General features: G+C 48.8%; 1 protein-coding gene across 1 annotated transcript in view; it reads left to right on the top strand.

Moving 5' to 3' along the window:
* Positions 1-22,775, top strand: part of PEX14 (peroxisomal biogenesis factor 14) — a 176,820-nt gene that overhangs the window by 139,183 nt on the left and 14,862 nt on the right. Inside the window, exons 4-6 of the mRNA XM_015427820.1 lie at positions 3,715-3,837; positions 15,771-15,856; positions 21,938-22,040. Coding sequence (XP_015283306.1) covers positions 3,715-3,837; positions 15,771-15,856; positions 21,938-22,040 — 312 coding nt within the window. The remainder of the gene's footprint in view (positions 1-3,714; positions 3,838-15,770; positions 15,857-21,937; positions 22,041-22,775) is intronic.

Raw genomic sequence — 22,775 nt, 5'->3', positions numbered from 1 at the left:
TTTGGTGTAGTGGTTAAGTGTGTGGACTCTAATCTGGGAGAACCGGGTTTGATTCCCCACTCCTCCGCTTGCACCTGCTGATGTGACCTTGGGTCAGTCACAAGCTCTAGCACAGCTGTCCTTGAAAAAGAGCAGTTTCTGTCAAGAGCTCTCTCAGCCCCACCCACCTCACAGGGTGCCTGTTGTGGGGAGGGGAAGGGAAAGGAGTTTGTAAGCCGCTCTGACACTCAAAGTGAAGGGTGGGGTATAAATCCAATCTCTTTTCTTCTTCTTCTCTTCTTTTACTTCAAGCAATGTTAAATAGTTGGCTGGACCCACAGTATTTTTGATAATTGCCCTCATCTTAATGTTTTGTATGCTGGAAATATCAGTTTGGCGTTCTATATCCTCAATTCTCTGCTTAACTAATATTTTTGCTTGGTGTGTTCCAAAAGATAAGAGCACCTTGGGGGGGGGGACACACCTATTTTTAGCAGATAGCTCTGAACAGACTTAAACCAATTTGATTGGAAGTTGTCGCAGAGTATCAGAGGGAGTAAACCCTGTGGGTTGAGACACCCAGGCTCCAACTTTTAAACAGCCTGTCTCCAGTCTTATCCTGGCATTTGACACACATCTAGGGACCTGTAAGACAGTTCTTAGGAACTTACACTGAACTCTTTCTAGAGGTGCAAAACAGGAACTGGGTGGCCCCATAAATGAGCCATATAACAGTTGGGCTAGCGTCTTATGGTGTGTAGGTTACAGCAAGCAGAATCGCATGAGGCTGAGGAGGAGCAGGAGTTCAGATCAGGAGGGGAGGGGGACGATTAGCCGAAGGAGCTTTGACCAGCAGGCCACAGAGGAAGAGGAAGAGGTGGACGGCAGTAACACCACCACCTGTGGGAGGGGGCAGCCAGCAGATATGTTGGGCCTTTCGGCCAGGAGCAGATGGAGGGAGGACCCTGGGCGGTATCAGGACCCCCTACATCATTACACATGTGCCCCATTGCTGCTCACGGGTCGTTGGCGCTTCTTTGCGCAAGACGGAGACCTCGCTCTACAGTGTCCCCCAGCCCCAGGCTCTTAACATGGTTTTTACCCTCTTGGGGAACCTGTGTGTGCCCGGAACCAGCTGAGAACGCATCTCTCCTGCCTCCAGCTGCCATTGGGGGAGAGAACAGGAAGTCGTTAGGGACCCCCGCTACATTGCCCGGAACTGCTTCCTGCGGAGTCCTCACCCGACCATCGGGGGGGGGGGGCGGTTGAGGTCCCTCTTTTTGGAGGCGGGGGTTTAATTCGCAAGGTTGTATTTTTTGGGGGGGCAGTCCTGGGGAGGCATCGAAGTACATGGAGACCCCCGACTTCTCTGCGTGCGGCCCAGTTTTTCTTGCTTTCACGAGTGGCTTGGGCTGGCGACTCTGCTCTTAGATAGAGCGGTTGGGAGAAAGGGGTGTCAGGTGTAGGGTTCTTAAGGCCAGAGATGAGCAGAGAAGGTTTTGCGGTTGCCTGCCTCTGTACCGTGACCTGGGACTTCCGTGGAGGTCCTCCCACCCAAGCACTAATCAGGGTTGATCCCGCTTAGCTTCCGAGATCTGACGAGATGAGGCTAGGCTGGGACATCCAGGTGAGGGCGCTAGAAACATCGATAGTGGTGACAATGGTATTTAGATAGATTCAGGTGGGTAGCCATGTTGGTCTGAAGCAGCAGAAAAAAGAACAAAACTTTGCTAGTCTTAAAGGTGCCACTGGACTCAGGAGCTTTTTAATGGTATTTAGAGTCACTCTCAAAGCGTCCGTAGGTTCCTTTTCCCCCGCATCAACAGCTTCTGATTCCCATTATACTCCCCCCCCCCCGTTTTAAAACCGTTGGCACCTATTGGCATGTAAGCTGCGCTTGTCTATTTGCAACACTCTGCCAGTGAACACCGTGATTACGCCGGCAAATTTAAGCCTTGACCACTTGGGCTTTCCGCTTCCGAACAAAGTCGTAGCGAGATGTGGAGAATGAATCGCAGGTGTGATTTACTGCTGCCGGAATCCTGCTCTGCGATACATCAATCCTTCTCTGCAAATGAAGTACCAAGTGTAGCTGAATGGGAACGCTAAGGCACCCATCAGGCCCCGAATGCAAACTTTCCAAAAGACAGGGGGCGGGAAATTGATTTCCTTGTTCATCAGTTATTAGAACAGAGGAAACACAGATACGGCGTTCCTGGCATTGTTAATTGTATTTTACAACTAATTTAAATTTGCAAGTGATCTGCAGAACATAAAGATCAGCTTTTAGTAAAACTTTCCTGGTTTTTGTCAGGTCTTCGTTTCATAAGATTTGGGCGTAGAGGTCTGTTTTCCCTGCCCCCCCCCCTCAAAAAAAACAAACAGGCCATTGATCTTCCTAGCTCTGAATTGTCTGCTCTGACCGGCAGTGGCGCTTCAGGCTCTTAAGCTTTTTCCAGCACTGTCCCTTTAACTAGAGAATTCCGGGGATTGAAGAGGGACTGTGGCTCATTGGTAGAGTGTCTGGTTGGCATGCAGAAGGACCCAGGTTCAATCCCTGCCAACTCCAGTTGAAAGGACCAGGCAGTAGGTGGTGTGAAGAAGGCCCTTTGCCTGAGACCCTGGAGAGCGGCTGCCAGTCCGAGTAGACAACACTGACTTTGGTGGACCGAGGGTCTGATTCAGCATAAAGCAGCTTCCTATGTATGTTTTCAGGGAGGGGCCGTGGCTCGGAGGTAGAGCATCTGCTTGGCATGCAGAACGTACCTGGTTCAGTCCCTGGCATCTTCAGTTAGAGGATGAGGCATTAGGGGATGTGAAAGACCCCAGCCTGAGACCCTAGAGAGCTGCTGCCAGTCTGAGTAGACCATACTGACTTTGATAGACCAAGGGTCTGATGCTGTGACATGTGTTCATGTGATCCCGGGGCCTTCTGTGCGCCAGTCAGCTGCTCTGCCGGTGAACCTGGTATTTTTGGCCACTGTGTGACACAGAGTGTTGAACTGGATGGGCCTTTGGCCTGATCCAACATTGGCGTCTCTTATGTTCTTATGAGCCATGACCTCTCCCAATGAAGCTGCCTTACACTGAGTCAGACCAGTGGGCCTGCGAGCTGGGTATTGCCTTCTTGGACCGGCAGCAGCTCTCCATGGTTTGGGGGACAGGAAGGTGGTTTTTTTCCCAGAAAACCGCTAGTGGGAATGCCCGCAACTGAACCTGGGAACTTCTGCCTGCCAAGCAAGTACTCAACTGCTGAACGGTGAGAGGTGCTCTCCAAACGACTCATGTGTTTGCACCATTTCTGGTAGCACGCTCTCACCCTCACCCCATCTTCTGCTCCAGTGTCTTTGCCCTAAATTGAAGATAACGCCAGCTGGAATAATTAATTAATAATCATTGTATGGCATATATGTAAAATAGCCAGGAGATCCTAAGATTGTCTGGCAGGTATGTTCTAGCTCTTTTGGCTTTATGCACCGCTAGGTGGCGGGCTAGACTTGTTTTTAAGGCAAGAGACCGTTTCAGAGGTGGTTTCTCTTTGCCTGCCTCTGCATCACGACCCTGGTACTCCTTGGAGGTCGCCCTTCCAAATCCTAGCCAGGGCCAACCCTGCTTAGCTTTCGAGATGTGATGCAATCGGGCTTAGATGATCCAGGTCAGGAAATTAGAACGAATGGCGGTGCCCAGTAAGCAATGGTGTGCTAAATGCTCTGTATTTCCTTTTCTTCCCCCCAGGGCTGACAGACGATGAAATTGAAGTCGCATTCCAGCAGTCGGGCACTGCCAAAGACGAGCCTCAGCACCAGAGCCTTTCTAGTCAGTTGGTGCCGACTCAGCCCCCTCCCCTTGCGCCATACAGTGAGTAACTCCTGAATAGTCTGCAAATGTTTTTTAATTCCTGGCACGTTCCAGTCCGTCGTGTTTCTCACGCAGTACTTACGCCTAACTGAGAGCCAGTGTCATTTAATGGTTAGAGTGGCAGACTAGAAGGTGGGAGATCCGGATTCGAATCCCCACTCTGCCCTGGAAGCCGGCTGGGTGACCGTGGGCCAGTCACACTCTCTCGGCCTAATTTACCTCACAGGGTTGTTCTGAGTTTAGAATGGGGATGGGGAGAATGAGGTAAGGCACTCTGGGTTTCTGTTGGGGAGAACCAGCGGGGTATGAAGGAAGTAAAATTTTAAAAATAAAATAATTCTTGAAACCGGTGACTTTGTAGTCATGGTTGCGGAAATATTTGAAAGTGGGGAAAGTGTTCCAGGTTTGGATAGAAGGAGGCAATTTTTTTTAAAAAAGAGGGGGCAAATAAAAGGCTGAATTGAAGTTTTCATCTGTTAAAATTCCTGAGATAGTGATTTCCCCAATAAAATTAGCAGAAAGCTCCGGCTGTCCTCAGGCAGGGCTATTTTTGGGCAGGAACGCACAGGAACGGAGTTCCGGCTGGCTCCCAAGTTGGCCACACCCAGCAGGAACTCATTAGCATAATAGGCCACACCCAACAGCAGAAACTCATTAGGATTGGCTACATTAGGGGTGTGTGGCCTAACATGCAAAGGAGTTCCTGCTACAAAAAAAGGCCCTGGGTTTTGACAACAAACAAGGTAAACAGAATAAGAAGCAAAAGGTGGGTGTGGCTGGATGACCACACTTCTGGTAACATGGGGGTGCGACCTAATGTGCTAATGAGCTGTGCTGTCAGGGGTGTGGCCCAATATGCTAATGAGTCTCTGCTGTTGGGTGTGGCCTATTATGCTAATGAGTTCCTGCTGGGCTTTTTCTACAAAAAGAGCCCTGTGACCTCAGGCTTCTACTCTCATTCATGAAAAGGCAAAGCAGATCAATCACGTGGGGCTCAACTGTGCCGTTATGTGGCAGCCCTTTGGATCAAGATGTGATTCGATCGCCCTGACCTGGGTAGCCCAGGCAAGCCCGATCTCATCAGATCTCGGGAGCTAAGCAGGGCCGACCTTGGCAAGTGTTTGGACGGGAGAACTCCAAGGAATACCAGGGCCGGGAGGCAGAGGCAGGCTATCAAGCCACTTCTCTGAACGTCCTCCGTGCCCCAGTAGGAGTTGCCAGAGGTCTCCATGACTTCCAGGCACGGGCACACACACAAAAATACAAAAAAGAAGAAGATGCAATTCAATCAGTTTCCAAGTGGCTTTCCTGAAGCAGATAAGAAGCACGTGTTTGACTCAGTGGAGCACAGCCAGTGGCACAGCCCTTCCTGTTCCTGTATGTTTCCAACATGGGTCAAGAAGGTGTAGGTACGACATGCTGGCTATCTAGCTTGGCTGTTGCACATATTTAAAAAAACGCCTTGGGATTGTGGTTGATCACAAGCCTGTAGGGCAGCAGGTTGACCGCTGTGTGAAGCAGGATGTTGAACTAGGTGGACCACTGGTCTGATCCAACAGGACTCTCCTTACCTGATTATGAACTTGAGCCAGCAGCGTTGTGCAGCTGCAAAAAAGGCGAATGCAGTTTTAGGTTCCGATTTTAGGTTGTATTAATAGAAGCATAGTATCCAAATCGTGCAAAGTAATAGGTCCACCCGACTCCATGCTAGTCTACCTCATCTGGAGGGCGGTGTCCAGTTTTAGGTGTTGCAGGAGGCGATGAAGATGGTTGAGACTCTGGAAAACAGGTTTCATAAGGAGTGGTTAAACCCTGGAGAAAAGAAGTCTCCTGGGAGGTATGATTGTGCTCCAGCTACCTGAAGGGCTCACACATGGAAGAAGGCAGAGATGTGTTGCTCCAGGGGGAAAGACTAGCCCTGAGAAGCTTCAGTCACAGGAGGGGAAATTTTGGTTGGACATAAGAGGACACTTTCTAACAGTGGGGGATGTGCCCTCTACCTCACCGGAGGCCTTGGAGCAGAAGCGAAAGCTTTGGATTTCGTGCATTGAGCAGGGAGTTGGACTAGATGGCCTTGAAGGTGCCTTCCAGCTCTGTGATGGTATAAACAGCAACATGGAGCATGTGAGTGAGATCGAAGTGCAGGTATTTAGCACCTCTTTCCTCCCGTGGCTGACCTCCTGTGTCTCTTTGTGTTTGGTCTTTTGTGGTTCGGTCCAGGAAGGACCTGCACTTTGTGCTTTTTTCTCTTTTTTTGCGCTTTTGAATCAGACTGGTGGGTCTAGTGTTTAATTTTTTTTTTAAGTCACTGGAAGTTGTGGCCTCCATTGCATCTTGCGGCCATGAATTCCATAAGTTAATTGCGTGCTCGCTTTATTATTTTATGTCGATGTATTTTTTAAAATGTGTCTTTTGGCTCCATGGGCGCTCTCTGCGTCTTACAAATTCCATAAATGAAAAGTTAAATCCAGCATCGTATGAAGAAGTATTATTATTGCCTTGTTAATTACTTTCCTCTGCGTTTCTCATCCTAGGAGGAGAAATATCTAGGGAATGTTGAGAAGTTAACATTCCCTTATTTATTCAAAGCCTTTCGCAGAAAATTCAAGAACAACAGCCGTGTTAAATAACTTTTTTATTAGGACAATCAAATTGTCCCAAAGAAACCAGCTAAGCTTTGGAGTTCTTCAGAACGTTTCCCCCCCAGGATGATTAGTCAGTACAAAAAAATAATAATAATTAAAAGTGGGGAATGGAGGAGAAAATGATGTTTTAGTGCATGATGAAACAGCCCAAAATTCTGCATTTTATAGTAGTCTCAAAGTGAAGTATAGGAAGCGTTGCAGACTTGGTGAGAACAGGTAGTGATGGGTACATAGCAGTTTTCAGAATACAGTGAGGGATGCTAGGGTAGAGGAGTAAAGCCACAACCACACTCTCTGAAAACAATCCAGCAGTAGTTCGGCTCTGTCTCCAGTGCCAGTCAAAACACCCAATTCCTCTGCAAGGTAAAGAGAGAAGGGAAAACGTGCTGATACTTTATATTAACAAAGCTGGAGGTTAATTTTAGGTGATGCATTGGAGTCCATAAAAACCAAACTGGGTAGCATTGCATAGCGGTTGGAGGCATGTAGCTCCCAAGTCCTGCTGGGAGCTTTCAGATGCTCATGCTGGAGAATAGGTGGTTGAATGTTGACTGTTACTGGCTCTCCTCCCTGGATTTGGTATTGTAGCTTCATGTGTTTTAGGTGTTCTCTTTTTTTAACGAATTACTCTACAATATTATTTTAAATGCTGTTTTGACGTAGAAATATTTTAATGTTCTGATGTCTGCTGCCTTGAGGGCCCTGTTTGGGTTGAAAGGCGGCATAGGAATGTTTGAAATAAAATTTATACGTAGAGCAACTGCAGTGTAGAGGTTGGAGTGTCGGACTAGGTTCTGGGAGAGCCAAGTTCGAATCCGTACCCTGCCATGGAAGCTTGCTGGGCGACCTTGGGCCAATCACACATTCTCAACCTCACCTACTTCACAGGTTTGTTGTGAGGATAAAATAGAGGGCAGGAGAACGATGTCTGTCACTATGGATTCCCATTGCATAGAAAGGTGGGGTGTAAATGAAACATTTTTATTTAATTTCTATAATTTTTTGGTATAGAAATAGTCACACAGGGGAAGGCCTGCTGGCTATTCTAAGGAGCAAGCCCATTATGAGAGGCAGCAGAACTGCAGGAGGCCCTGTATGGTTGTCACCCGGCGAAGACGGAGGTCCTGTGCTTGAGTCGTGGTGGTCTGGGGTTAGGGCTGCCTCTCCTGACCTTCGATGGGGTGCCTTGGGAAAGGAGTTTGTGAGCCGCTCTGAGACTCCTTTGGGCAGTGAAGGGCGGGGTATAAATCCAATCTCTTCTTCTTCTTCTTCTACCTCGCAGGGTGTCTGTTGTGGGGAGGGGAAGGGGAAGGAGTTTGTAAGCCCCTCTGAGACACCTTCGGGTAGTGAAGGGCGGGGTATAAATCCAACCTCCTCTTCTCTTCTTCTTTATTTATTCATCTTAGTATATGTATTTAATTTCACCTAGTCCATCTTGTATCCATGTTGCATAATTGTATCATTGTATGGTGCTAAGCTTTAACCTGTGAATACAGCAGGGAAAAGGGACCGCCTTTCCCCATATGTTCCCCAGCGAGCACTTTGGTCCGGGACGTGACATCTCCTGGCAATGCCAGGCCCCAAAGAGGCCAGGCTGACCGCTACCAGGGCCAGGGCTTTCTCGGTGGCGGCTCCTACCTGGTGGAATGAGCTCCCGGAGGAGATCCGGGCCCTGCGGGGCCTTGTACAGTTCCACCGGGCCTGTAAGACGGAGCTCTTCCACCAGACATATGAGTAGGAGCCGCCACTACCATCACTATTGCTCCATCTTAATCTGGCCCTGGATGAGGGAACATCAGCGCTTCCCGGAGCAGATGATGCTGAACAGTTGAAATACGCTATCTGTGAAATATCATCTGGAACATCTAGAGCACTTTAGTTAGTTAATAACTTGTTAATAATGTTTTTGTATTGTATAGATTTTAAATGGTTTTAAATATGTTTTTATATTGGCGTATGCCCCTATGTAAGCCGCCCTGAGCCCGCATTGCGGGGAGGGCAGGGTATAAATTGAATAAAATAAATAAATAAATAAATTGTCACCCAGCTCCCCAAGCCAAGACGGCTACGTTTTCTTGGGCCGTCACGGCTGAAATTTCCTTGTTTTGGAATAGCTAACTGGAGGAAGTCAGGTGGGAGGCCTTTCCAGATGTCCTTGAGCAGATTTGCAAAAATCAAGTTGCTCTGCACCAAGTTCTAACTGAGCTTCGACTTGGGCGGACTGATGCGTTCATGCATACAACTTAAGTTTGGTTCGCTCCGGTGGCCGAGGACAATCACCTCTCCCCCTTCCGTGTCGTCCATTCCTCGGGTCGGGCGAGCGCACGTGTGGACCGTGGCCCCCCCTTTGCGCCTGCGCTTTTGCCCAGAGGCGTCAAAACTGCTTTTTTAAAAAAGGAGGAAAGGAAAGCCCCCTCACCCCCTCCGACTCCTTGATTTTGATTAATATAGAGAAACAAGACTTAGGCTGAGTGATAATAAAACTGATAAATGACAGCCGAATTACTTGTAGCGGTAATTTATTACATAAAATATCTTTTATTTGACATGCGATTAGTTGCTGGAAGCATCACTCAATCTGACTGGTTTAAACACGCTCCAAAAGTGAGCCCCCCTCTCTCTCCCCCCCCCCGCCACTTGAGGAGGAAGGAGGAACGCCAAAACTGTCTGCTGCCGGCGTTATGAAATACACGAATCCAACAGTGAGGACAAGTTTGACGCTAAGTGTTTAAATGATTGATGGGGTTTGTATACGCTCTTACCCACCTCCCCTAGCCCCCTTCATTACATGCAAATCCCAGGGTGTTCCTCCACTCAGGTGCGCCACAAAGCGCTTGTGTCAGCCCAGCGGTGTTCTCTGGCATTCACGGCCTTCATTTGTGGGTGATCATCCGCAGGCTTGACACCTGTTCAGAGCTCAGCGTCCGTAGCTACCTGTTGCTGTTTAGTAGGACGCCTCTTCTCTTCCGGACTTCTGGCACTGAAAGTAGCCCCTCGCCGGTGGCAAAGCAGAAGTGGTTTCCAGGCCGATCAGGCAGGGCGGCTTTACGGGAACTGATTTTCTTCTCTCTTTAGGCTGCAAGCGTGAGTCCTAACTCGCCCTCCCCGCTCCAACTAAAGAAAAAAGAAAAAGAAATCGTGTGAGTTTTAGTCAGTTAAAGTTGCATAGGAACAGGGGTCATTTCCTGCGGGAGCTCCGGCAGTAAGGAGCCCAGGGGGCGGGCACGTGCAACAAGCCCCACCCCCTGCTCCAAGCAGCCCTCAGTTGGGCCACGAGGAGCAAGAAGAAACCAGGTAAGTTGCAGAGCCCCACCACCACCACATTCAGGTACAAGCTCTCCCTCCTCTGTGAGGGCAGATCTGTGCGTTCCCCCTCCCCCATAGCTAGCAGTCCAAAACAGTCCAGTGGCACCTTTAAGACCAAGTTTTATTCAGGTACAAGCTCTCCCTCCTCTGTGAGGACAGATCTGCGTGTCCCCCCCCCCTCCAATAGCTAGCAATCCAAAACAGTCCAGTGGAGCCTGAGCGCTGGGTGTTGCCTTCTGACACACTTCCGGTGATGTCAGGGGGAGTGGCATATGCAAACAAGTTATGCTAATGAGCTCCTGCACCTCTTTTTCTACGAAATGACCCCTGCATAGGAATAACCTGTAGGAGGGGAGGCGGCATGGTGTAGCCTGATCTCGTCAGATCTCAGAAGCTGAGCAGGGTCAATGCTCCCTCTAAGCTGTAGAGTCTTGTGAGCAGGAATTCTACTTTGTGAGCTCCTGGCATTAAAGTTGTGAGTGAGCAATTTGGCTACTGCCTAAATTAGCTTGCTCTGGAGCCCTCCTTCCTGAGCTAAGACAAAAAATGTGTGAGCTGGAGGCTAAAAACTGTGAGCTAGCTCACACAACTCAGCTTAGAGGGAACATTGGTCATTACTTGAATGGGGGACCGCCAAAGGAAGACTCTGCAGAGGAAGGCAGTGGCCAGCCACCGAGGACGACTCTGCAGAGGAAGGCAAGGACAAGCCACCTCCGCTTCTCACTTGCTGGGGTCGCCATAAGTCTGTTGCAACTTGACGGCACTTACCCACGTAACCCATCGTTTTGAAAGGAAAAATTAGTTTCAAAAGCAAGAACACATGATGCAGTATACATGTTTTGCCTAACAGCTTAAAAGAGGCATTCCCTTCCTTGTGATAGACTAATCAGAATATGTTGCACAGGCCACAGTTTGCAGAGTCGCCTGAATGCAGCCTTCTTTATATGATACACAGAGCAAGTGAGAGAAAGGCATATATAAAAACATTTGACCTGTTGAAAGTTAAGAGTCACGTGTCTGGAAAGGCTGAATACAAATGTTGTGATCCTTCTCCCATGTTAATCTCAATCCTTCCATTTTAAATCCTAAGGATTATTATTTAGTCATACAGTTATAGAATCACAGAATTGGAAGGGGCCACACGGGCCATCTAGTCCACCCCCCTGCTCAATGCAGGATCAGCCTGGAGCATCCCTGACCAGTGTTGGTCCAGCCGCTGCTTCAAGTCTGCCAGGGAGGGGGAGCTCACCACCTCCCTGGGCAGCTGATTCCACTGCAAAACTACTCTTACTGTCAAAAAGTTTTTCCTAATATCCAGCCAGTGCTTTCTAGCCCTTCATTTAAACCCATTATCACGAGTCAGGTAGACTAACCAGGGCTGCGGTCACACGGAGCATTAGCCACGCTACAGAGCCGGAAGATAGGCGGATTTTCCGGGGGCGATCACCCTGCAACATCTGGGAAGCATAGAGCTCCCGTGGCTAACCCGAGGCTTCCCTCCGAGGTACTAGTTTCCAGAAACCGCGGGGCAAGGGCGGGCGTCTGATCGCGTTTCCAGTGGTAGTTCGTGGCATCTAGCACCCGCCCATGTCCTGGCGCAAAAAGGGTTTTTTTCCCCAAGTCTTCACGGGATGCGCACAAGCACCCAACGGCGCATGCGCACACTTTGGTTAAAAAAAAACCACAACCCCGTTTGCCACGGCAGCGGCGCCTAGCCATTGCTGCTGTGATCGCACCACACCGCTTCCTTGCCGCGCCACAGGATTGTCGTGTGATCGGCACCTCCCCCCGAACGACAGGAATTAGGACAGTTTGCTGCAGTGAGCTTTAAAACAGCTTTAAAGGGGGATTAGATAGATAAATGGAGAGTAAGTCTATCAATGGCTACTAGCCATGGTGGCTGTGCGGAACCTCCACATTCAGAGGCACTAATCCTCTGAGTCTCAGGGCCAGGAGGCAACACTAGCGGAAGACTTCAGCCTCTCTGCCCTGTTGTTGGCCTTCCAGAGGAACTGTTTGGCCACTGTGTGAGACAAGATGCTGGACTGGATGGACCACTGGTCTGATCCAGCAGGGCTTTTCTGATATTCTTCTGAAGACCTTGGCCTCTATGCCCTGTTGTTGGCCCTCCGGAGGAACCGGTTGGCCACTGTGTGAGACAAGATGCTGGACTAAATGGACCACTGGTCTGATCCAGCAGGGCTCTTCTGATATTCTTCTGAAGACCTTGGCCTCTGTGCCCTGTTGTTGGCCCTCCGGAGGAACTGGTTGGCCACTGTGTGAGACAGGATGCTGGACTAAATGGACCACTGGTCTGATCCAGCAGGGCTCTTCTGATATTCTTCTGAAGACCTCGGCCTCTATGCCCTGTGGTTGGCCCTCTCGAGGAACTGGTTGGCCACTGTGTGCGACAAGATGCTGGACTACATGGACTACTGGTCTGACGCAGTGGGGCTCTTCTGATGTTCTTAATGAGTCCATTTAAGACCTCGGGTTTATTCCGATCACGTACTTCCCCCCGCCAGCCTGGCCCCTTGAACCAGGAGAGTTTCGGAGCAATGGCGGAGCTTGTACCCTTTCCCACAGGTATCCCGTGTTCTGTAACGCCAGACAGTTTGGTGCAGAGTCCTTGCTGGGGTTATTTTGTACCAATTAGCTTTTTTTTTCTCCCCCTTTCTCCTCTGCCTTTATTTTTTGCCAGAAGACAGAATTGTTTCACACATCTCTAAAACGAGTAAAATGGCATTTCAGCTCCTTGTCTTTATAGACTCTCTGAACTTTCCGAAAGATCATCCTGGTCCCTTTTCATTAATAATGAAAACCAGGGGGCAATAAAATGTTCTTAGCACGAGCAGTGCAGGAATGGAGGGAGAGATGAAAGAGGTGAAAGGGCGATGCTGATGGAGTTTTTCTGTGTGGTGTTATGGGGAGACCCACAGGTGTCTTCGGATTCTTCCCAGAGGTCACAGCGGATGGTGGAGCGGAGGGCTGACGCCTGAGCAAAAAAGCCGGGGCACAGTTTGCAGGCAGTGGTGCGGGATTTGAGCAAGTCCTGAAAAGTAGGGATCTCACCGCAAGAGTTTGGGTTCAGAAGTCTAGAGTCAGCGCCAAGGGCTAAAATTGTTTATGTTAAAAGAAATGGAGTAAATTAAGACACATTCTTAAGAGAGCCAGCGTGGTGTAGTAGTTAAGAGCGGCAGAATCTTATCTGGAGAACTGGGTTTGATTCCCCACTTCTCCACATGAAGCCTGCTGGGTGACCTTGGGCCAGTCACGGTTGTCTCAGCCTCACCTGCCTCACAAGGCTCCTGTTGTGGGGAGAGGAAGGGAAGGCGGTTGTAAGTCGCTTTGAGACCCCTTAAGGTAGAGAAAAGCAGGATATAAAAACCTACTCTTCTTCTGCTACTGCCCTTTAATTCGAAGAATGAGGCCCACTAAGACATCCACAAAGAATCCTACAAAAGATACTGGTCCACATACTAGAGCCAGTTTGGTGTAGTTGTTAGATGTGCGGACTCTAATCTGGAAGAGCCGGGTTTGATTCCCCACTCCTCCACATGAAGCCAACTGGATGACCTTGGGTCAGCCACAAGTTCTCTCAGAGCTGTTCTCTCAAAGGCAGTCCTCGAAAGAGCTCTCTCAGCTCCGCCTACCTCACAGGGTGTCTGTTGTGGGGAGGGGAAGGGAAAGGAGTTTGTAAGCTGCTCTGAGACTCCAAGTGAAGGGCGAGGTATAAATCCTATCTCCTCCTCCTTCTCCTTCTCCTTCTCATTATTTATGACTCTCTTAACTACCTAAACATATCCACATGTGGTACATAGATGGCTTGAAAGAAGACTTGTGCCCCTCCCACCCCCCCACTATTTCCCAGGTCGCCTGCAGATTATACTTGTTCACCATAGGTGAGCCACACAGGTGGCCGTCTATAGGTTTGCACCTAAAAGTAAGAGAGCAGGGTACAGAAGAGGCCGTTTTGGACTCATCCAGGAAGGCCAAGATCAGCAAATGTATTTTACGAAGTCTTTGTGGTGGTGGGACCTTGAGGAGGCCCATGGACTTCTCCAGTGATAAACTGGTGGAAAAGAACACAGGCGGCCAATAGATTTTGGGAGCTGGTAGAAGTAATGTGAGGAGTGGAGCAGGAGAGATGGGATTTGAATCCTGACTTTACCATGGAAAGTTTGCCGGGTGACCTCAGGCCACTCTTTCTCTTAGCCTCATCTACCCCACAGGGTTGTTGCGATGATAAAATGGAGGGAGGGAGAATACTGTTTTTAAGCTGGGGGGGGGAAAGCGGGTTTAAAAAGGCTTACAGAAGAGAAAAAAAGGGAAGAGGGTTGACAAATATTGGTGACTCAAGGCTTCGAGAGTGACGTGGCAAGCGGTACTTAGACGCTAAGGCAGACCGCTCTCTTTTTATTAATCAACACCTGGTGTTTTTGGCCCCTGTATGACAGAGTGTTGGACTGGATGGGCCACTGGCCTGATCCAACATTGGCTTCTCTTGTGTTCTTATGGTCTTATGACTTAGCTGAGGAAGAGTCTTTGCTTTGTTGATTTTTTTCACACTGATTTTAAGAAGTCTTTGCAAAATGATACACTAAAAATATGCATATACGCATTTGTAGATACCCTAAAGCAAAAAAATAAATTAATTAAAAAATGCTGCAGTGCCTCAGAGGTTAAGACGCTGAGCTGCAGACCGGAAGGTCTGTAGTTTGGCAGCTCGAGACCTGAGTGCCGCGTGACGGAGTGAGCTCCCATCTCCGGCCCCAGCTCCTGCCAGCCTAGCAGTTCGAAAGCAAGAAATTGCAAGTAGATAAATAGGTATCACTTCGGTGGGAAGGTCACAGCGTTCCGGGTGCCTCAGCGTTTAGTCATGCTGGCCACATGACCACGGGAACGTCTCCGAACAGCGCTGGCTCTTCAGCTTGCAAACGGAGATGAGCACCGCCCCCTACAGTCGGATCCAACTAGCTTTTGAGCAAGGGAAACCTTTATCTTTAAAGCAAAAAGATTTAGGGTTCTGAACAAAAAGAAATTCTCAAACTCTGTAAGGAGAAAATAGTGTCTCGAAGCATTGCAGGTGGAAAGAATGTGTGTTGTGTTGAGAAGTCCCTGGCAGCAATCACAGTTCCAAACTGTGATATTTCTCCCAACCGAGTTTCTCGGAATCATTTCTGACAGGCCGGGGTAATCGGTAGGACTGAAACCGAATTTCTCCAGCTGATTGTTTTAGTTTGAATATGCCTGTTTCGGTCTCGCTTCTTCGTTGTGGGGACCAGACCCTTTTGTGTTCACATCGTTTTGCATTTCCACTGGCCAAATATTTCTCTCTAAAATGAATGCATTTTTAAAACAATTTTTGCACCAGTTGCAGAGAAATTGTGTACATATTTTAGGTACATACAGATGGTATAGAAGAAACCGGAAAATAATCAACAGCAGCAACAAAAACAAGGCAGACCGAAACCGATGACCGTGGCAACGCTCCTTTCATGCCTTCCCTCTCTCCTGGAATACAGTTAAGGATTCCTGGTTTGAAACCAGCTTTTCGTTTGTGGCATACAAATGCTGGCTAACTCAGGGTTTGCTTACCCCCCACGAACTGGGATTCAAAGTCGGGACTAAACTGTGGGTTAGAATCGTGGTTTGCGAGGAGGGCAACAAATTGTGATTCGGCCAGGCCCCTCGATCTGTACATCCCAGGGAAGTTTCAGACCAGGAATCCTGAGCTGTGCTCCACATGAAGAACCATCAGAGTGCAACAACACAAGAAACAAGCTGCAGTTGGCATCCAAGCTGCAAATTGCAGCTTGGTGTGATGTTTGGAATTTGAATGCTCCTGAGCAAGGTGGCCCAGCTTTCCGTCGTGTGCCCAGGAAACCGTTTTAGCGCAGGGGGACTGCAGTCTTCGGGAATCAGTGGGAACCAGCGAGGCGACTTCACTCTTGCTCATGATGCTTATCTCTGTCCAACCAGGTCCGCCAAGCTCCAGATGGCGGGATTACGGTGCTCTAGCCATTATCATGGCCGGTATTGCGTTTGGCTTCCACCAGCTCTACAAGGTAAGTGGGACATGGATGAGGAGCAGAAAAGGGTAATTAAAGTGAATGAGGGGTTGAAATGCCTTCCCTACGAGGAAATGTTGAAGGGTTTGGGGCCTTTTTGGTTTAAAAAAAGAGGGTGTTTGTATAAAAAAAAGGGGGGGGGGGGGGGGGGGGGGGGACTTTGGTAGAAATGTATAGAATTACGTAGTGGAGAAAGTGGATAGAATCATAGAATGTTACAGTTGGAAGGGACCTTGCAGGTCATCTAGTGCAACCCCCTGCACTCTGCAGGAGCATAGCCGAAAGATAGCCCTACAACATACCCGAAAGATGGTCGTACAGCCCCCGCTCGAAAATGTCCAGCGAAGGAGCATCCACCACCTCCCGAGGCAGTCTGTTCCGCCGCTCAACCACTCTTACAGTTAGGAAGTTTCTCCTGATATTTAGCCGGTAATGACTCCCCTGTAATTTCCACCCATTAGATCTAGTCTTGCAATCTGGAGCAAGAGGGAATAGATCTGCTCCATCTTCTACATGACAGCCCTTCAGATATTTGAAGACTGCAATCGTGTCCCCTCTAAGCCTTCTCCTTCTGCCTCCCATAAGACTCGGTGCCACCAGTGAAGTTAACGGGCAGTAGACTGGGGTCAGAGAAAGAAATTATGTCTTCATACAATGTGAAATTAACTTATGGAACTCTCTGCTGCAAGACACAGTGACAGCTACTAGTGTAGGCGACTTTTAAATGAGACTAGGCAAACTCATGGAGGAGAACTCTTATCACTGGGCTAAATGGAACCTGCATGGTCAAAGGCAGTGTACCCTTAAATACTAGCTATGGGGAAGAGCAATGTTAGAAGTTGTGTTTCCCAGCTGCATGAATCCCATGGACCCCGGTTTTCTGTCCCTAGGAGATCACAACCTCTAATTTTTGTTTTATGGGAAATCCCCTCCACACACCCCTCTTCTGTCTCTAGAAATTACATTATCTGTATGTTACTGCTACCCATTGGGAGGGCCTATAGTTATGTCTGTAGAAAGTCCCGGGATGGATCCCTGCCATCTGTAGGTAAGGAAAAGGCCTTTCTCTGCCTGGGTCTTGAGAGTCAGTGTGGTTAAGAGTGCGCGGACTCTAATCTGGGAGAACCGGCTTTGATTCCCCACTCCTCCTCCTCCACGTGAAGCCTGCGGGGTGACCTTGGGCCAGTCACGGTTCTCTCCAAACTCTCTCAGCCCCACCTACCTGACAACGTGTCTGTTGTGGGGAGAGGAAGGGAAGGCGAAGGTAAGCAATGTTCCCTCTAAGCTGTGGAGTCTTGTGAGCAAAAATTCTACTTCATGAGCTGCTGGCATTAAAGCTGTGAGTGAGCGATTTGGCTGCTGCATAAATGAGTTTGCTCTGGAGCCCTCCTTCCTGAGCAAAGACAAAAATCTGTGAGCCGGAGGCTCAAAAACTGAGCTAGCTCACACTAACTCAGCTTGGAGGGAACACTGATGGTAAGCCACTCCGAGACTCCTTTGGGTAGAGAAAAGCGGGGTAGAAAAACCAACTCTTCATCTTCTTTGTCTCTGAAGAGCTGCTGCCAGTCAGAGTAGGTGATGCTGAACTAGGTGGACCAATACCCTGACTCAGTAGAGGGCAGATAAATACATTCATCTGCTGACAACTCACGTCCATGTGAAGGTGTGCGCATGAACACTAAGGCTCCAGCTGGGTACACAGCATGTGCTTTCATTCACTGCGGCTGCTGAATATATTTTGGAACTGTGAATAACCCTGTAGGACAAGCTGATCTTGTAGCTTATCCTAAGCAACAAATTCTGTTGCGTCTGGCTTTTAAATTGGGGAGGACAGGCAATTGCTAAGTAAATGAATCCAGTGTGCAGCCTTCAGCAATGAATAATCAACACAAAAGGGACTCAGGCAAGTGGCTCTTGGTAGAAGAAGGAGACAACTCTCTAAGCCTGTCCCTGTTTTGATCTGTGCTTGCTGGAGATGGGCTGATTCCAGATTTGCTGAGGCTAGCTTTACTTACTCTGCAGTGAACAAGAGGAACTTGGAGTATGCTTAGGCGCACTCTTGTTATCACATTAGCCCTGGAAGAAGAAGAGGAGGAGGAGGAGGAAGAGGAGGAGATACCCTGCCCTTCACTCAGTGTCTTAGAGCGGCTCACAATCTCCTTTCCCTTCCCCTCCCCACTGAGAAAGCTCTCTCGAGGACTGCCCTTGAGAGAACAGCTCTGAAAGAACTTATGACTGACTCAAGGTCACACCAGCAGCTGCAAGTAGAGGAGTGGGGAAATCAAACCTGGTTCTCCCAGATTAGAGTCCGTGCTCTTAACCACTACACCAAACAAAGCAGGTCAAATTAAGCCCGGACGTGGCCCAAGTATCTTTTCCTCAGGTCCCGCAGTGCCCATGTGACGTTCTTAGTGGGTTTTGTGGCACTGGGAGCGGCTGCAATCTATCTAGGTGAGGCTGTCAGCCAACATCTGTATCATTAATGTCGTAGTTTCAAGTGGAAAACATATTCCCCACCCTCAGGCGCTTCAGGTTCTTTTATGTAGTAAGCTTTCTTTGAAAAGTACCTTTAAACAGTTCTCCCTCTCTGTCTCTGTTTTTCTCTCTCTTTCTTAAAAGGCAAGGATCAGAAACAGATTCCAAAATTGTTCTAATCTGGTTCATAACCACCACCACCACCCCCGCCTTTCTGCGTCGTGGATATTTGAACGTATCTGTCTTGCTGTATACACAGGCACACAGGAAGCCCCGTCAGAGTCAGTCTTGTCTACTCAGACTGGCAGTGTCTCTTCAGGGCCTCAAGCGGAAGTCCTTCACATCACCCACAGCCCGGTCCTTTTAACTGGAGATACCAGGGATTGAACCTGAGACCTTCTATATGCCAAACAGAGGCTTTTCCCCTGGGCCACAGCCCCATCCCAGAGGTGAAATCCCTTTCAGGACAGGGAATCTTCACAAGAGTGAGCATATGCTGGAAATGTACGGTGCTGCCTGATGCTGGCTCAGACGACTGGTCCCAGGGCCAACTTATCCATTAGGCACCGTAGACACAGTGCCTAGGGCCCATGATACTTTTAGGGCCTCTCAAAATTGTTTTAATTTCTTTTTACAGTCAGAAGGGCAAATGAGTTGAAGAAAATGTTTTTCCCCCTCACGTCAGAATTTTTTTTTTTTAGGGCCCATGAAAATCTATTAAATTTTGTCTAAAAACAAGGGATAATATGTTGACATATTTAAGGGAAGGGAAGGCAATTGTAAGCGGCTTTGAGGTTCCTTCGTGTAGTGAAAGGCGGGGTATAAAAAACAAATCCTTCTCCTTCTTCTCCTTCTCCTCCTTTTACTCCTTCTCCTTCTCATCCTCCTTCTTTTTCTCCTCCTCCTCCTCCTCTTTCTCTTCCTCCTTCCTTTTCTCCTCCTCCTCCTCCTCCTCTTTCTCTTCCTTCTCCTCCTCCTTTTTCTCCTCCTCCTTTTTCTCCTTTTCCTTCTCCTCCTTCTCCATCTCCTTCCTCTTCTCTTTTCTCCCTCCCTCCCCCTCCTCCCCCTCCTCCTTTCAAAAATAATTTTTATTCTTGTTATTATGGTGGGAGGGACCCACGAAGGCAGAAGTGCCTAGGCCCACAAAAGTCATCACTGACTGGTCCAGCAAGCTGATGACTCTGCCTTCCAGTGGAGGGTCTTTCCCGACACTTGCTCCTTTTGATCTTGTGACTGGAGATGCCAGAGACGGGGAGCTGCGTGCAAAGCAGGTGCTCTGGCCAGGGAGAGAGTCTATCCCTCTATCTCCAGAAGGTAGCGAGCTCAGGTATTTGCCAGCCCCCCCCCCCCCCGCCCGCCAAATGGCTCCAGCCCGCACAGCTGGGCCTCTAGCCTCATTCTTTGCATGGCAGCCAGAAAAGGACAAGAACATTCTTAATGTGTGTTTGGCTCTCGTAGATTTAAGGGGACTCAACAAAGGATGACTTGCTTGAGGGATTGCCCAGTGTTGGCTCCCTCTGTGTGTGTTTTCCAGGGGAGGGAGGATAGGAATTATTGCTTGTATTTGTCCAAGCTTGAGAAACTGGATTGTCATTCTTTACAAGATTTGCATAACTGTATAGTTTGGGGAAAGGGGTTTCTCCTTCTAGCCACTCAAATTCCTGTCGTCGTCCCCCCCCAAAAAAACCAGATCTCCACTGTGGTTTTTTTAAAAACAGTTTTTAACTTGTGAGCGTCTCCGCCACCAAATATACACACGCCCATGAACCATGAGAACTAGAAACCTGGTCATTAATTTAAAAGCAAAACTGAGCTTCTCAGAATTGCACCCAAGATGATAAGCCCTAAAAAGCTCATAAATTCAAGATCCTATCCAACGAGGCATCTGCTTGGAAACCTTGCATTTCTAGGCAGAGGCCTGAAATCCCTTCCCTGCAAAAAAAACTTTACTCTCTTTCTTACCTAGCATTTAAAACGTTATTATTAGTTAAGACCTCTATAGCATATCGCTGTAAAGTAGTGTATCGCTTCAGGTAGTGTACATTTTCCCCACCACGTTTTGAGTAAAATCCTCTATCAAAGTGCGGCGATCCCCCTAGGTGGTATCCCCCCCCCCAGCACTAGCATTTGTTTTAACTTTTCAGAATTCCTAAAGAAATCAAGAAATCAAGAAAATGCCCGCCACTGCCAGCAGTGCTGTTAGATCATTAGCGTATCATACAAAGTCCGTCACCGTCCTCATCTAATTTATTTTTGCAGCAGAACGGAGAAATTGCATTTTGTGGTTTCATTTCATGACTAAGTGGGGAATCGAAAGGGGAGAGGAGAGTCGCTCGCACCAAGTCCCCCATGCACCTCTTCTGTTGCAGTGTATCACCCCTATCCGGAATGTTGCTCTCACTAGGGTTGCCAACTTCCAGGTGGTGGCTGGAGATCTCCTGGGGTTGCAACCGATCTCTAGGCGACATAGATCAATTCCCCTGGGGAAAAATGTCTGCCTTGGAGGTTGAACTCTGTGGCATCGTACCCCACTGAAATCCCTGCCCTCCCCTGACTCCACACCAATGCTCCCTCTGAGCTGTGGAGTCCTGTGAGCAATAATTCTACTTTGTGAGCGACTGGCATGAAAGCTGTGAGCGAGCGATTTGGCTCCTGCATAAATTTAGCTTCCTCTGGAGCCCTCCCTCCTGAGCTGAGGCAAAAATGTGTTAAAAGGTAAAGGTTCCCCTGCTCGAACGCCAGTCTATCTGACTCTAGGGTTGCAGTGCTCATCTCTATTTCAAAGCCGAAGAGCCAGCGCTGTCCGAAGACGTTTCCGTGGTCATGTGGCCGGCATGACTAAACACCAAGGCGCATGGAACGCTGTTACCTTCCCACCGAAGTGGTCCCTATTTATCTACTTGCAATTTCTTGCTTTCGAACGGCTAGGTTGGCAGGAGCTGGAACTAGAGACGGGAGCTCACTCCGTCTTGCGGCGCACTCTTGTCTTGAACTGCTGAACTACTGACCTTCCACAGCCTGCAGTTCGGCGTCTTAACCCCTTGAGCCACGGCAGCTCCTAAAAATGTGTTAGCCGGAGGCTAAAAAACTGTGAGCTAGCTCACACTCACTCAGCTTGGAGGGGCCACTGCACCCACACCCAGACCTTCCAGGAATCACCCAACCCAGAGTTGGCAACCATATATAATTCTCTCCCTGTTCCAAGTGCTCACTTTTGTTAACAGTCACAGGGCTAGAACTTGCTTTCAAAAAGAAGCAAATGTGAAAGCTGAAAGGGCCGGATTCTGCTCACAACGGAGGCTTTGGCTTTGGATAAGTCAGTAAAGCGAGTTCTTAAAATATAATTGATAAAAGCCATGCTTCTCTCCCCCCCCCTCCCCCTTCTGCATCGGCTCCCACAACGGTCCCGGAAACAAACATCAGGCCGTCCTGTCTGTCTATCAGACACATCGTTGGAACTCGTGAACAGTTCATAGGCGGGCCTAGTGACTCGCAGTCCAGGGTCCTGCCCAAAGTATCCCCTGTTGTTTGTTCTTCATATCCCCCCCCAACACACACCCAACATATCCCTCTGCTCTCTCTCTCTCTCTCTCTCTCTCGCAGAAATACCTCCTCCCTCTCATCATGGGGAGCAAGGAAGATAGGAAGCAACTTCAGAGGATCGAGTCGAACATTTCCGAAATGAGCGGCACCGTGACGCAGACAGGTGAAGATTAATGATTCCATCAATTCTTCGCCCCTCAAAGCCCTTCCTCCCTGCCTCCCCTCTCCCCCCCCCTGCCCGCCGCCGCCTTCCCCTTCCTTTCCCCAGCCTTCCCCTCCATCTCCACTTTATATGGTGACTTCATTTATCTGCTCTGAGAAATCTGTTCACATTTGCAAATGAAGCCGCCGTCATTTCGGTTTAATTTGAAATTGCTTGTTTACTGTCGGCACGGCCTCAATTAATTATGTTTTTACGGAAAGGCTCCCAACCTCAGAATATTAATAAGGGGAATAAAATGACAGCCTTTCGGAGGGGCTGTAAAGTTCATTTTTAATTTCTGCTTCTCCGAGGGTTTTCTTTGGGGCCCCCCCCCACACCTTTGGGTGGCTGCTCCCCCTCCTCCCCCGTCTCCCTCCTGCAATTCCAAGGCAGGGTCAAGAGAGGCGGTAATTACAGAGCCCCCCCCTGACCCCGGCAGCCTTCTCCGTTATTGAATCCATAGGGCTCCTGTTCATTACCCAGTGCCCCCATGATGACCCAGATTACCTGCTACCTGTCACGCTGCGGGGAATTTTTTTTTTTATGAACCTGTTCACTAGACGGAAGCTCTGAATTACAATTTTCCTTAAAAAAAAAATTCCTCTGAAGGAGACATAAACCATTCCCCTCCATCAAGAGTCGATTTTCTTTCCAAGCAACATTCCTCCCCCCCCCCCCCCCCGCTACATCTCTTCT

Source organism: Gekko japonicus, unplaced genomic scaffold (genome assembly GCF_001447785.1).
Source record: "Gekko japonicus isolate JY-2015 unplaced genomic scaffold, Gekko_japonicus_V1.1 scaffold586, whole genome shotgun sequence".
Classification (NCBI taxonomy): domain Eukaryota; kingdom Metazoa; phylum Chordata; class Lepidosauria; order Squamata; family Gekkonidae; genus Gekko; species Gekko japonicus.
The sequence above is the reverse complement of the archived record's forward strand: the minus strand, read 5'-3'. Positions and strand labels throughout refer to the sequence as shown.